This window comes from Diorhabda sublineata, chromosome 9, assembly GCF_026230105.1.
Source record: "Diorhabda sublineata isolate icDioSubl1.1 chromosome 9, icDioSubl1.1, whole genome shotgun sequence".
In the NCBI taxonomy this organism is placed as follows: Eukaryota; Metazoa; Arthropoda; class Insecta; order Coleoptera; family Chrysomelidae; genus Diorhabda; species Diorhabda sublineata.
The window spans coordinates 7,215,802-7,229,943 of NC_079482.1; the positions used below are offsets into that span (position 1 = coordinate 7,215,802).

General features: G+C 30.2%; 1 protein-coding gene across 2 annotated transcripts in view; it reads left to right on the forward strand.

Annotated features, from left to right (window-relative positions):
* LOC130448576 (knirps-related protein-like) overlaps positions 1 to 14,142 on the forward strand; it is an 88,972-nt gene that overhangs the window by 59,588 nt on the left and 15,242 nt on the right. The window contains exons 1-2 of one of the 2 annotated variants that reach the window (XM_056785991.1): positions 635 to 860; positions 5,780 to 5,857. In XM_056785991.1, coding sequence (XP_056641969.1) covers positions 852 to 860; positions 5,780 to 5,857 — 87 coding nt within the window. In that variant the 5' untranslated portion in view covers positions 635 to 851. Of the gene's footprint in view, positions 1 to 634; positions 861 to 5,779; positions 5,858 to 14,142 lie in introns of those variants that run through there. The other variant, XM_056785992.1, reaches the window with a different exon arrangement.

A 14,142-nucleotide genomic window follows, 5' to 3' on the forward strand; every position in this document is an offset into this window, starting at 1 on the left:
ATAAACTGACGTTACGATAATCATTACAGTTTGATATATGTAAATTTTTTTCACTTTTTTATTTCTTAGACCTTTTGATATGTTTATATTTCCAAATGTTCTTGAAGAACATAAAAGAGCATAAAAATTTCTAGTATTGTATCCACAAAAACTTTCCTATGAGCAGACGTCTCATCTGCTGCACGCCATATTTTTTATATCTCTAAATATGACCAAGTCAAGAAAGTCAACATCCCTATTTCTTCGTGTTGGATATCCATAAACTTGAATATCTTTCTAGCATCTTATAAAGTCATTTATATTCCATACACTTAGTGCTAGTTTTGAATTGGCGTCATTTGAGACATCTACAAGATCATATCAAATATTCATATAAATATTTATATAATCAACTCTTTCCTCTTATGCATGAATTGCATTTCCAGAAACTGCTCAAAATCATTATAAAGATGGTAAGTTTTCTTTTGATTTTCTAATAAAAAATGAACTGTAAGAGTTTAACTTTCCATTTTTTCATTTTATTCAATTACTCTAAAATTTAATTACCTTTAAAAATGACCCATCACACTGCCACTGTTTCATTCTTAAAACATGTGACTTGAAGTAATATAATGAAATATTTGATTATAATACCATATACGGCAGGTTAGCGTGACTTTTGGCTTCTAAAATTTTTAAACGGAGATATCTAATTAGTTTTTGGTCAATCAACAGGTATTTTACATACGGTTGAAGTTCAAGACGGGTTCAAAATAACGTTAGCTCGTAGGTGGAATTTTGTTTGTTAGAATAAACATTATCACTAGTATTTTTATGATTAAAATTCATTCGAATCGAATAAAAACAAGGAAATGGTGTTGGTAAGTGACACTCATCGATATTATCCTGTTAGTGAGAGACGTATTGATACAAAATTTGGTTATTTATTATAATTCTCTCCAAATATATTTAAACAATAGTTTTATTTTGTTTTTTATACTGATTTATACAGTATCGTCTTGGATTCAGGCTAGTAACGGTAGATTTTTTACTTCTACTAATTTTACTCTGGATAATTGATAGAAGAAAAATCTAATTTTTTTTTAATGTTAATAGTATTATAGAAATTTACATTCAACACCTGCTGAATGTTATAATAAAAATTTATCGTGAATGATTGACATGAAAAAAATACATCTATTGATTTTCACAATCACTTAAATAATTTTTATGTTCCACTTTATCAATGTTTTCAGTCATGAAGGTATCATTACATAAATAACAATTAAGTGAACTTCGATTTATTCTTCGTTTCTAGCAAGCAATATGTGAAATTTCTAACTCTTGTTTGATGTAAACAGCTCTAAAGCTACCTTTTCATCAAAACATCAGTCGTTTCTCATAAATACAGAATTCTAAGTTTGCTATAAATTTTTATTTTGACTGTTCTTTCTTATACCATAGATTTCATTGTAATTTGTTTTCACCATTAATTTTCTTGATGTACCGGGGTGGGCAACTAAGAGCGACTGACGGCCTTCTCTCGGGAACGAATTATATTACAGCGTCAGGGAAAAAAAATTATTATGAAAGTGGTCCCCAGAAATACATGGAAAATATTTTCAGAACTATAGGTCCACTAATAGAGGGCGTATTTGAAAATATAAAATTGAAAGAGCTTTAGTCCAATAATACAAAATATAAAATTCTAAGCAATTTAATTAGCAACTTTAATGCTAGAGATTGTTGTTTCCTATATTTCAGATATTGTTATTTCTCATGAAAAATTTAAATAAAAGCCTAACAGTTTGAGGAAATGTTTTGAAAGTAAACTAAATTATCATCAAAATAACGAAAACCGCATTTAGATATATCTTCTTTCTGGCGCGAAATATCATAAGAAATGTTTAAACGGCGAGAATTTTTCTTGAAACCACTTCTTTCAGAAGACATACCCTTAACTGTTCGTCGTGACATATTTTCACAACATGATGGTTGCTTGTCACATCATTCCATATATGTTCGGCATTTTTTCGATACAATCTTAAATAAGAAATATTATACAAGACCTGGAAAATTTGAAATATACAAGAAATAACAAAAGAAAGCTGTAAGAAGAGAATATATGATATTGCATCCAGATCGTTCATTTCCATGTAAAATTATATATTTGTAACCTTGTGTAGGTCTCTAAAAGTTTTAAGAGAAAAACGTACTTGAACTGGTATCCTATGCATCAGTTCTCCAAAGATTTAATTGTAATTTTAATTAATTTTAATACTTCTTATATATTAAATTTTTTTGTGCTATATATTGTTAAGCAGAGGCATAGAAAGATAAAAACGGGTCAAAGATCAAAGTACAAAACTGTTCTTCAAGATCTCGGACTTTCAATTCGACGTATCAATAGGAATAGCACCATAACTTTGCGAAATATAATTTTTTTGGACTCATGCTATCCAATTTCAATCAAAGAAAAACAAGAACTTTATATATTTCTCGATTTTAATGTTTATGTTATTATAAACCAAGTTTGAGGTCTCCTTTGTGAAATAATTTTAAAAAAATTTGATTGTTCACTTGCAAATTGTGTTTACAAAATTCTTTTAAATATAACAAAATTGTAGACAGGGTCACGGCACCAATAGATATTATTGAAAATATATTTTTTACATTTTAAGGAACTAGTACCGGTTATAATTATCAATTGATTTTTTTCTCGCATTTTTTGTATCCTCCTATTTTCAAAAACATTTCCTTAAATTTCATAGCGAAATTCGAAATAATGACAAAATTATAATAGTTCGAGCGCACACGTGTTTTTGGTGCTCTTTAAATATTTTGGAGCGAACGACAGCTAAGCTTTAACTATTTGATTTGTTGCATTTTACCGAAATTTACATGAAAATTGTGAAAAAATTGCCGTGGTGAAAAACGTGATAAAAACCGTTAATTAATAATTAATAATTTTCTATTCAAAGCTGGTAAATTATGATATAAGCTACCTTCCTCTTCAAAAAGCTTTCTGAATTTTTTGTTTCACATTTACCAAATACAAGATTATCTCAGCGCAGTGGGAGGCTATCATTTTCACGGTCTCTACTTTGGCGCCCTCTATAAAATGATGTTGAAGAAAAATAAAGGATTAAAAAAATTTTTTGTAACACTTCACACTTCATTATCAAAAGATGATAAACAAAAAGTTTAATATGGAATTAATATGAAGAAATAAGAAAAAAATATGTAATTATGTGTCATTTATGACCCTTATAACCAGTACTAGTCCTTTAAACACTATATGTTTTATACATAGTTGAATACTGTTAAGAATATTTACACCGATTGTTTTCGGGTATTGGTTTTCATTTTCAGCTCCATTAATTTATAAAAACAATGGTCGGAAATGAATGTTGCATACATTCGATTATTTTCATTGTTTTGTATAATTCAAGGATTTTGTTTGCTCTAAATTTTATGAGTAAGGATCACTAGGTATTGGCTAATGACTATTACATAATGTTATACGATGGATCTTTTTTTTGTTTCAAATTTCGCGTCCACTGACGTTGATAAACAGAATAAAATATGATGATTATACAAAAAATTTATAGAAACCACACTTAAGTGAACACTAATTGGATAGAAATGTTTCTATAAAGTTTTTCAACTTATTAAATTCAACTAATAATTATTATGAACATTTCAGTTCTTAATGGCACAAACAAACATTTATATCGAAAGCACTGATAGATAGGAAGGCACAACATTCACAAGAACTTCAAGAACCGACTCTTGGAACTATACTTTTAACACATATGTGTTTTTTGCAGGATTTTTCTATTCTTACAAGACTACTAACTCTTTCCACATTCTTCTTTTAGGCTACCCTTTCTTTTACCTTTCTGGTATACTCTAAACTATTCTCAATTATTCCTTCTTCGTTAATTTCATTGTTTGATTATCGCATTACTCTTTATCGGCTGTTCTCTCCATAGATTCATTGTAGTGCCTTCTACTCCCTGACTTCAAAACCAGTTTTTCTTATTTATAACCAAGGTTTAAATTTCGCAATGATAAAATCGAGGGAGAAGAAGTCAAGTCAAGTTATATGGAATAGTGAGAAAATTTTTTGGAGGAATAAAAGTGAATAACTATAGAGAAAAAGAACTAACAAATATCTGAAGGATTTGTATAAATACCCATCAATAACAAGACCAAAGAATAAGATGATTGGGGCATACTAAAAGATCGCCGAGAAAAATATTTGCAGTTGAAGAAATGGAAGGAGGTACAAGAAGAAAAAGGAGACCAAAGATAAACTGGTTGAATGCAGTTTTGAAGGTTATTAGAAAGGTAGAGCCAAATTGAAGCGGAAAAGTACAGAATCGCAATCTGTGCAGAAGAATTGTGAAATAAGTTGAAGACCGAGAGAGAGAAAAAAATATATAAACGGTTAATGGCAGAATACACACAATGGAAGTGGGTGATTTATTTATTTTGTTTCATTAAAATTGTACTATAGCATTCTTTTGATGTTTTTAACAATTCCATTAGTTAAAAACCGTACATATATAGAACTAAGGCTGCGAAAATCTTACAGAATTCAGTCAAAAATTTATTTTGATGTTTCAACTAGTAACTATTTATACAGATAATTATTGTCGTGGTTTTTCCAATTGAAAATATATTATACGCAAGACATGAAAAATTTATTACGCTCAACGCTCTTTTAATCTTAGTCTATACTAAAACATGATTTTCTCTCATCATAATTCAATTATGAATATTTTTTATATTTATATATATATATATATATATATATATATATATATAGTATAAAAAACCTACACGATCTGTATTTCTGTCCACGCCTATGTGTCCAACATTTTTCTACGACTGGAACTCTATTGGATTATCGAGGTCAAATGAGTTCGTGACACGGATTTAAGAAAATTTAACATTAGTTTCACTAATCTAATATAATTTGATGAGAATGGCTGCAAATTGGAACCTAATAGGTTAGAATGGGTCATCAATAAGATCTTTATACTTTCAAATTAAATTTTAATACAATTTATAGAAGATATTCATTATATGCGCTACCAAAGACAAGTTAAACTAAGCCTACAATATGATACAATCAATAATTCTTGTGAAAATTTTTACCTGGGCAAACTTAAGATGTAGCAATCAGTTCACTGCTTATAATGTTTACAGTAATACAAAAAAAATTTATTTAGGGGTAGATTATCATGTTATTTTTATGTTTCTAAATCATCTTGATATAAGGTATCTTCTGTCTTTCATAAATAAAAAAAAACGAATTTTAAAACAGAGTTGACCTGAGATCAAGACGATTTAGAAACATTAACATTTATAAAAGGACTAAGAAATGAGAAATTCTCATTTTATTTGATATCGAGAATCGTTTATCATGTTTCTGCTTATAAATAAATGAAAATCTATTTAAATTTAGATAACTATTGAAAAAAACTGAAAAATCACTTTCTTTCAATTAAATATTCCTATTTTCATAAATATTGATATGCTTTTTTTATTTTATTTTTATTTCCACCGATTTTATTACAAAAGAAAACTTCAAGCTCCATTGCTCATACAGGATGCTTTTTTATGGTATGTTCTAGTTTAGGATATTTCCCTTGACCAAAATAGTAAAAGTGTTTGAAGTGCAATTTTTTAATTAGTTTAAGTGCACCTTCTAGTGAACGCAGATAAAATTTGAGCTTAAATGAACCCAGAATTCGAAAAAGCGTTTCAATAATCTATACTTTTATTTCAGATGAATCAAACTTGTAAAGTGTGTGGAGAGCCAGCGGCGGGTTTTCATTTTGGAGCCTTTACATGCGAAGGTTGCAAGGTAGACGATTATTTATTTTTTCTAATATTATGAACAATTTTTTCTTTTGTACATAATTAATATCTATTCTCCATTAAGGCCACATTGAACCAAAATATGGAAAAATCAAAACGTTAGGAAATGGCTACTGTTACTTTGTCTTATGCATAAATATTCTTATTTTATTATGCAGACTTCTGATAAAAAATGCAAAAACACGTCGTGATATTGAATTCGTGAAAAAATCTTGGAAAAATATAAATTTTTTCACTTGTTTCAGCCTAACAATTATTTTTATATTATGGCACTTGTAAACGAAAAAGTTATAGCGATAAATTTTGAATTCAAAAAAAAACATGTGTTTTATTTAATAAAACACATTTCAAAAGATCTCTAATTTCTCGAAACACAGTAGGCAGAATTGTTGCTAAATTTAATGAAACGAAAATTATGCTACACGGATGAGCGACGAAAGAAAATTAAATATTTTGCTGTCATTTAAAGACAACCCTCACGTACTCGTAACTATAAGAGAAATTATTTTACAACAAAATGTAAATAGTCCTTCGTAGAAAAGTTTTTAAAAACGCAAAAATACAAATTTCAATGTATTCATGAAATACGGAGATGATTCGGGGAGGAAATTGGAATTTTGTAAAATTGCGTTGAAAACCTACGTTTTCTTGATGGAGTAGTATTTTCAGACGTAGCAATGTGTGGTTTAAGTGATATGGTGAATCGACATAATTGTCGCTACTGGGCTCGGAGTCAGACAAAACACTCTTAACGCCCCCAAAAAATTAATGTTTCAGTTAAAATCGTCAGGATTAATGTTTGGAAGATCTCCTGGTAGTACTTATGGACCCAAATGCGGTATTTCCAGATCCAAATAATAGGGAATACTTAGATCCTAGTATTTGGTTTTAACAAGACAGTGCACTACTACGTTATGGTGCTGCTATTGCCACCCTCCACGAAAATTTCCATGACTCTTAGAAACACGAAATATCCGTGGCCATCATTTTAACTTTATAGACCCGGAAATTTTTATAGAAGCGGATCAGAATGAAGCTTTTTTCCGTGTCTCTAAATCTTACAATATGATTCAAAATCACCACCCTCCACGGAAAAACCGTGATCTAATTTTAATCTTAGAAACACGGAAATTTCAAAACTAAACTAACCTAACCTAATCATCCGTATCCAGTTGCCACGGATATTAGTTACGCGTGTAATAAATTACGAGATACATAGCACTATCATCAATTCATTATTACTAAGGTTAATCTTACAATCAAATTATTTGTTAATAAATTTTTTGTATAATTCGTTCTAAATGAATTAAAAAAATATATTGGGATTAGAAATGGCATATATGTCAGATTTCATCTGTAGGTGGTATTTTTCTGTGGACAGTATTCATCCGTGGACAGTATTCATCCGTGAGTTAGAGCTTATTATAGTAGCGTTCGCGAATGAAATTAGAGACACGGATAAAACTTCATTCGGCTCTAATTAAAGTCCCGGATTTTTCCGTGGAGGGTACCAATGGACACTTCGACCACATTATGGTCATAATGTTCAAAAGTTTCTGGATAAACAGTTTGAATTAAGGTGGATTAGAAGACGTGATTCAATGGAGAAGACTTCGTATAACTCTGCACATGATCAACAGCTCTATGAATCTGTCTACTATCTACTTGGCCTATGTCAGATTATGAACGGGACATAGATGGCAAAATTCCTCTAAGAAATAGTTTTGCTTTGAGAGACTGTTTAGTTAAGTTAAATTTTTTTTCGATATTATCTTGTTTTTTCTTATGTGTTCCCTACTTAAATTATTTTTTTGTCTTTACATTATCAAGTAATGTAAACAAACCTAGCTTCCTATTTGAAAAAAAAACAATTCGATGACTTCATAACTTTGATTAATTTGACGTTTTATTTTTATGTAAAAAGACGCGGAATAAAATAAACTGTTTAACGTATTTTTACATAGTTTTCCAAAATGAATATGTACATTTTAGTAATTTTATGCAATACTTTATCATAAACCTGGTAATAGATAATAAAATAGATTTCTGTTATTTGGTTTCACGTCATCATCTCAACAGAAGTTATGTTTCAAGATTATTTTAAAAGTACTGCCAAGTAACGAAAAAATGTTGGTTTAAATCGTTACTTTGACGAATCCGGGCGTTTTCTTGGTTGTATTATAAACTTGCGGAAAATATTATTGGATTTCCTTACAGTATATTACAGTAAAGAAAGAAATATTTTGTTATTATAAATATTAAATTAATCATATTGTCTGAATGCAAATAATAAAACGGAGTTGATTTTTAAGAATATCAGCTGATTTTTTCCTCATAATCTGGAGTTAGAGTTAGAAGTTAGAAGAGTACTTTCAATACTTTTTGAATCAAAATTAGTCCACAAAATAGCGATCGAATAGCTGATGATACGAACTGAATTTAGTTGCTTTATCTGAGGTGAGGTTAAATTATATATTATATAAATCAATAAATATATTTTCTATCCTAGATTAATAGCTCCAAACTATCATTGAATTATATGTGAAGTTTGTTCAATAAAAAAATGTGACAGTTGTGGTAAAATTTCTAGTAGAAAGAAAAGTATTCCATTGACATATTGTTTCAAGCTTATAAATGTACTTATTCATTACAATACTATGAATTATTGTATTTATTTTACCTTCTCGTAGAATTTATGTACAACAAGTCATTGGTCCTTTGTTACAGCAACGCCATCTTAATCTAAATCTATTTAAGGGAAACTGTTGTTCCATAGAGAGTGCGCTCCCTACCCTTCAAAGTTCATAGCAACATATCAAAAAGAAGATTTTTTTTTAGTTGAAAAACGATTGTTGTATGTGTGTCTATTGTTAAAAAAAAGGATAAATGTAATTACGTTTCCTTTAAGGGACATTTACACTGTCATTCAAGTGATTAATGCAGGTGTTTGGTGATTAAAATAACACCATATACAAATGAATAATTTTTGAACAGTCTTTTCATTCAATACAACTGTTCAATAAATCAACTACGCCTTACACATTGTCGAAACATTTATTGATGATTCAGAATAATTATATTCTATATAAAAATTGTAGAACAAGAAGAAATAGGATAGGCCAGCCCAAAGACCAAGAAAGAATATATGATTCTACTGATGATGGATAATGGGAGAGTAGGCATAAAAACATCGAAAAATATAAACAAATAAATAGTTCTCTTGTATGGACATTAAAAGTGGGTACCATGAACAGACTCGAGGTTTTTGAAATGTGGATCTTCCGTAGACGCTAAAAATATCATGGACTCAACATATACCTAACGATGAAGTGCTTTGACGTATGGGAAAGGAAAGAGAGTTACTTACAATAAAGAGAAGAAATACCGCTTATCTGGGCATCATATACCGTAACAAGTATGGTATACTGATATTAATAATAGAAGGAAAAATCGAAGGAAATCCTTGACCTAGTCGCATAGAACCTTCGCACCACTCAGGACCGATATAAGTATACCGAAATTGTCGCCAGCCTTCATTAAATGGAAGAAGATAAAAATTATCAGTCTGCTTAGTTATTGATGCCATCCGAAGCCTTCAATGCGCTTACACGAAAAAAATCCGGAAAATGTTGTTTGTTTTTCACTATATAATGAACTTAGTAACGATTCGAGAATATTTGAAATCACAATACATTTGACAAACATTAAAATCTTCATTGTACGATATGGTTCATTGTGTAATATGACTTAATCCTAAACTTATGATGTATATAGAGTGATTAATGCAAATGTTTTATTGTCGAGCCTCAAAAGTATATATTTGTGTGAAAAATATTCTTTTTCCCGTGGAAATTATAGTGATTATTCCAATTAATTATTGTGGCTGGAGAAAACTTTTTTAATAAAAATAGAATATCAGATACAAGAAATGAATTCATTTTAAGTATTTCATCGTTCGAAATTATACCTCAAAACTCAAATCGATTTGTGTTGCTAGATTATATATCCATTAACTAATAAACAACTTAGAAACAAGTCTATAGGGAATTTTTTTCTTTACTTCACAAAAAAATACGCTGAAATTCACTACCTTTTCATTCACAAAATTATTTACATGAAAATTTATTTGTGGGATAAAGTTATAAATATTTTATATTACTCGTGGAATAAGTTTTTAAATAAACAAATGTCGTTATAGCTTCCAGAAAACTAAAAGAAAAAATGCGCAGCCTCTCCTTATATATGAAGATGTATAGGTAGATTATATATTCAATCAATAATTTCCCAGTAAAAAAATAAAATATAAAAAAAACAGATAGTAGAAATAACGTATTCTTTTACAAGTAAGATAAAAGGCGTTGTAACCAAGTAGGCAGGAACTGTAATTTGATTTTTATTTAATTTGATGTTTCTCAGTTTTGAAAAATGTATTGTAAAAATGTCACAAGAAGAATAATTCGCTTGAAGAAAAAATAGTATATGTCAGTCGGAGCAGAAGGCCCATTACATGTTTCGCCCTGCTTGCACAGCCTCAGCTAACGCCTCGGAAGTGCAAGAATCCCGGCTCAACGATAATGATAGCCTTCTACTCCTGGTAACATAATGTACTATTTATATTAACACGATTCGAGCCCACACCTTTAGACATGAAAGAAAAAAAGTTAAATTTAAAAAAATTTGTATAGGAAAAGAAATTTTCTATTGGAAAAATCACATTTTGGTTGATTTGATCAAACGTTAGTAATAGCACATTTTTTACAAAATAAGTACAATAAATCACGCGTGAATCGTAATTGCTTCTGAAAGTCATTGGTAAAAAATTTCAACTAAATGGGGGTCAATAAATAGAAGTTTTTTTAATTTTATACGAGTAGCCACGTCCTGCGTGGTTTCACTTCATATCTGGACAGCTTATTCAATCTTTTTGTTCAGTTGACTAGTGTTTAGGACGCTTCATTTAACTGGAAAAAATAGTGGAAGATGAGACCCGGCCAATCACTTGTAAATCCTTTCTTGAAGAGGATTTGAAGTTCGAGTGTAAATTTATCAGATATGAATGTATTATTAGTTATCCTCATAAGAAAGTAGTATTCAATATCTTCAGAGGACAAGTTATCGATTTTATTTCTTATAAACTATTTGCTGTTAATGTATGTTGATGCCGATAAATTCAACAGAGCGTAGCATCATTAGGGACGTTAGAGTAAAAATCATTTTGATGGACTGTATTGAACAGGTTTTTATTAAAGATCGAGATCGTCTAGCATTCTTATATATCTATTAAATAAAAGATTTTCAGGTGCCTTAGTCGAAACGCTTCATTTTGCTACATTCTGATTGTTTTGACTGTTATTTCGATGAAACATTAATTGACATTTATTGTACTTTCCTTATGATAGCGAGATATACTTATCACAATCGACATCAACATCATTTTCAACCTTGATACGTGTACCAATCATTCAATGTTGTAGTACAGTCGAGTTACATGTACTTACTCCCCATTCAAAAGTTTCTAAATCTATCAGAGCATTGCTTAGACGTGCTTAACGAATTAGTGCTTCTGTGGTATTACATAAAATAACCTGAATTGTCCTATAAATGGATTCAGTGCCAAGGCCAAAAATTTCACGCTACAGCGACCTGAAAAACCGTACATGTCACAATATTGCGTTAGTGTGGGTGCAATTCACAACGCAAGCCAGTAATCAAAGCTACCAAATGAGCAACTCAGTGTATTGTTTCGAATTAAGGAAAGTAATGCGTTTGGCAGAGCCGGCTTTAACTATCATTTTCAAAAGTATACTGAAAGATGTTTAATCGTAATGGTATGCCCGTTACGGTTAGTTAGTTGTTAAAGAACTAGACTAAATAAATCTCAAATAAAAATTGAGAGATTGTTCTTCCCGTTTTTAGTCTTTATCATTTTCAAGATTAATTACAGAATTTGATATTTTGGGTGTCTATTCAAATTACAGCAATAAATTCAATTCAAAAACTGCTGTTACATCTTAATAACAGTTTGCCGTAGCTTTTTTCCTAATACAATAATAGTGATGGAGATTTGGGGATCTCTATAATCTTTCCATAGGCACCTTTGTACCTATCCATATTTCTGGGAATACATCATGGAAATACTCACAAACAGGTCTAGCAAAATAGGAAACCGAACCATCTGGTTGTTGATGGGTCTGACTATTTAAAAATAGTAAATACTCGAAAAAGTTGAATGATCTGGACAAAAATACTCTTCAACAGTTTCTGGGACTCACTAGATTAGAGGAAAATGAAAAAGCAGGCATATTTACCAAATTATGATAGGATAAGCTCTTTATACGAACCCTTCTATGAAATTGAGTACAGATTAATAGAGAAAATACTAGAAAAAAAAATAGATCAAGAAAATAATATATTCGAATGATCTACAGGGGTTGATATATGCGAAGTTGTCCATGGAAGCCTATAACTAAAGAAGATCTATTGAATGCTACAATCTAAGTAATAATATTATAGGAGACTGCAGAGATAAAAATGAAGATCTTTGGTAGCTATAATAAAAAGAAAGACATCAAACAAACTCTTGTCCATTAATAGATTATTCAATTTTGGTTAAGTTACTATAGAGAAAAGCTGTGGATGAAGTATCTTCCAACCAGAAACCATGAAAACCCCATAAATTGGGTTTAAATACTATTGAAACCGGTCCTGTACTTGATTTCCATAACGACACCCCTTCTCGATTTGAATATAATTGCATAAAATTAGTCGACGATTACACAGTTGGTCGATGGAGCGTTAGGAAAGTGCCAAAGTACACAGCATGTTGAGCCGGCCGGGTACGTGTTACGTCACTTTACATTTCCGACCCACTAAACTAAATGATCATCGGTCCGAACCCGCCTTCAGATTCATTCAATGTCGAACTAAATCGAAATCGTCCAGAAAGTTAGCATGATTCGGAAAATCGATAAGTCTTCTATGGAGAATATATGAATCATTACTAATCTTTAGTTTTACATTTTACTGCTATGTGTATAACGATCATCATAAGTGGGACAAACTAGTAGTAATTTCAACAGGAATATAATAATGTATATATGCAAAATAGTTTTCAGTGTCTTGAGGTACACACTTCATGGAAAAAAGTAGATGATGCTTCGGTATTTTTAGTATTTTTTATGAACTTAAACCATTTTTGTCTCTTATATCATCCACCAGTGAAGCGCACGTGAGAAGTCCACAGATGGATACAAAACAGGACATTCTACCACCTCCCGTCATTCTGACTGGACCTTATCGTAATTCTCGTCAAGTTGTTCGCGTAAAGTTTACTTCTTCCCCTCCTAGTTATATGGGAGATTTCTGGATGTCTTCTCAATTCATAAGGGTTAGCTTATCGTCACCAATTCTTCAAAAAAATGACCTTTTATAAATGGTTAATCATTTCACATATAATGTTTTACCTTAAGCTCATTTATATTCCAGATGTTTAACAAATCTGAATTTCAAAAACTGTTCTTTATTAAAAAATAAATTTTTAGATAGTATATATTCCATAAACAAAACTCTACATAGATAAAAACATGCAATGTATTATTTAATTTTCGCAAATATCTCTCTAGTAAACGTTATTAGGTATATTATTCTCGCATGCATTTTCGTGTAAACATGAACTCGATTTTTAAACAATTTTTTGTAATTTTATGTGTTGGTTTGATGCCCCTGTATAACAGTTTCAATTTTACAGCCGACTGAACTATGCATTATTCGGTCATGTGTGAGTTGTGTGAGGTTATTTCAATTTTCAGATATTATTCACAATAAATTATAATGAGTTTTTAGACAAAGTAGATGAAGTTATAAAATACGGACAGAACATACATATCTACAGTGAAGAAATTTTTTGCCAAAACCTTAAAATGAATGACTTAAGCAAACTTTTAAATTCAAATAATATTTCTCAAGTCAACTGTCAAACATGAATCAGTGCTATAATTCTGTCTAATTTCCCTGATGTATCCAATTTTTCTATAACTAAATAATGTGAATACAAGCCGAAACAGAGAAAATACTATAAAATATTCACAACATAAGGCAATTCCATCATTCGTGTCCGAATTTGTAATTCTTGATGGAATAGAAGCCTTCTGTTATTTGTATTCTAACATACTATTCTGGCCTATATTTCTTTCAATTTTGAAAATCTGTATAAGCCTGTTGGCTCTTTCTGGTGAATAAGAAATAAGCAAGCTACAAATAGTTACATACAAT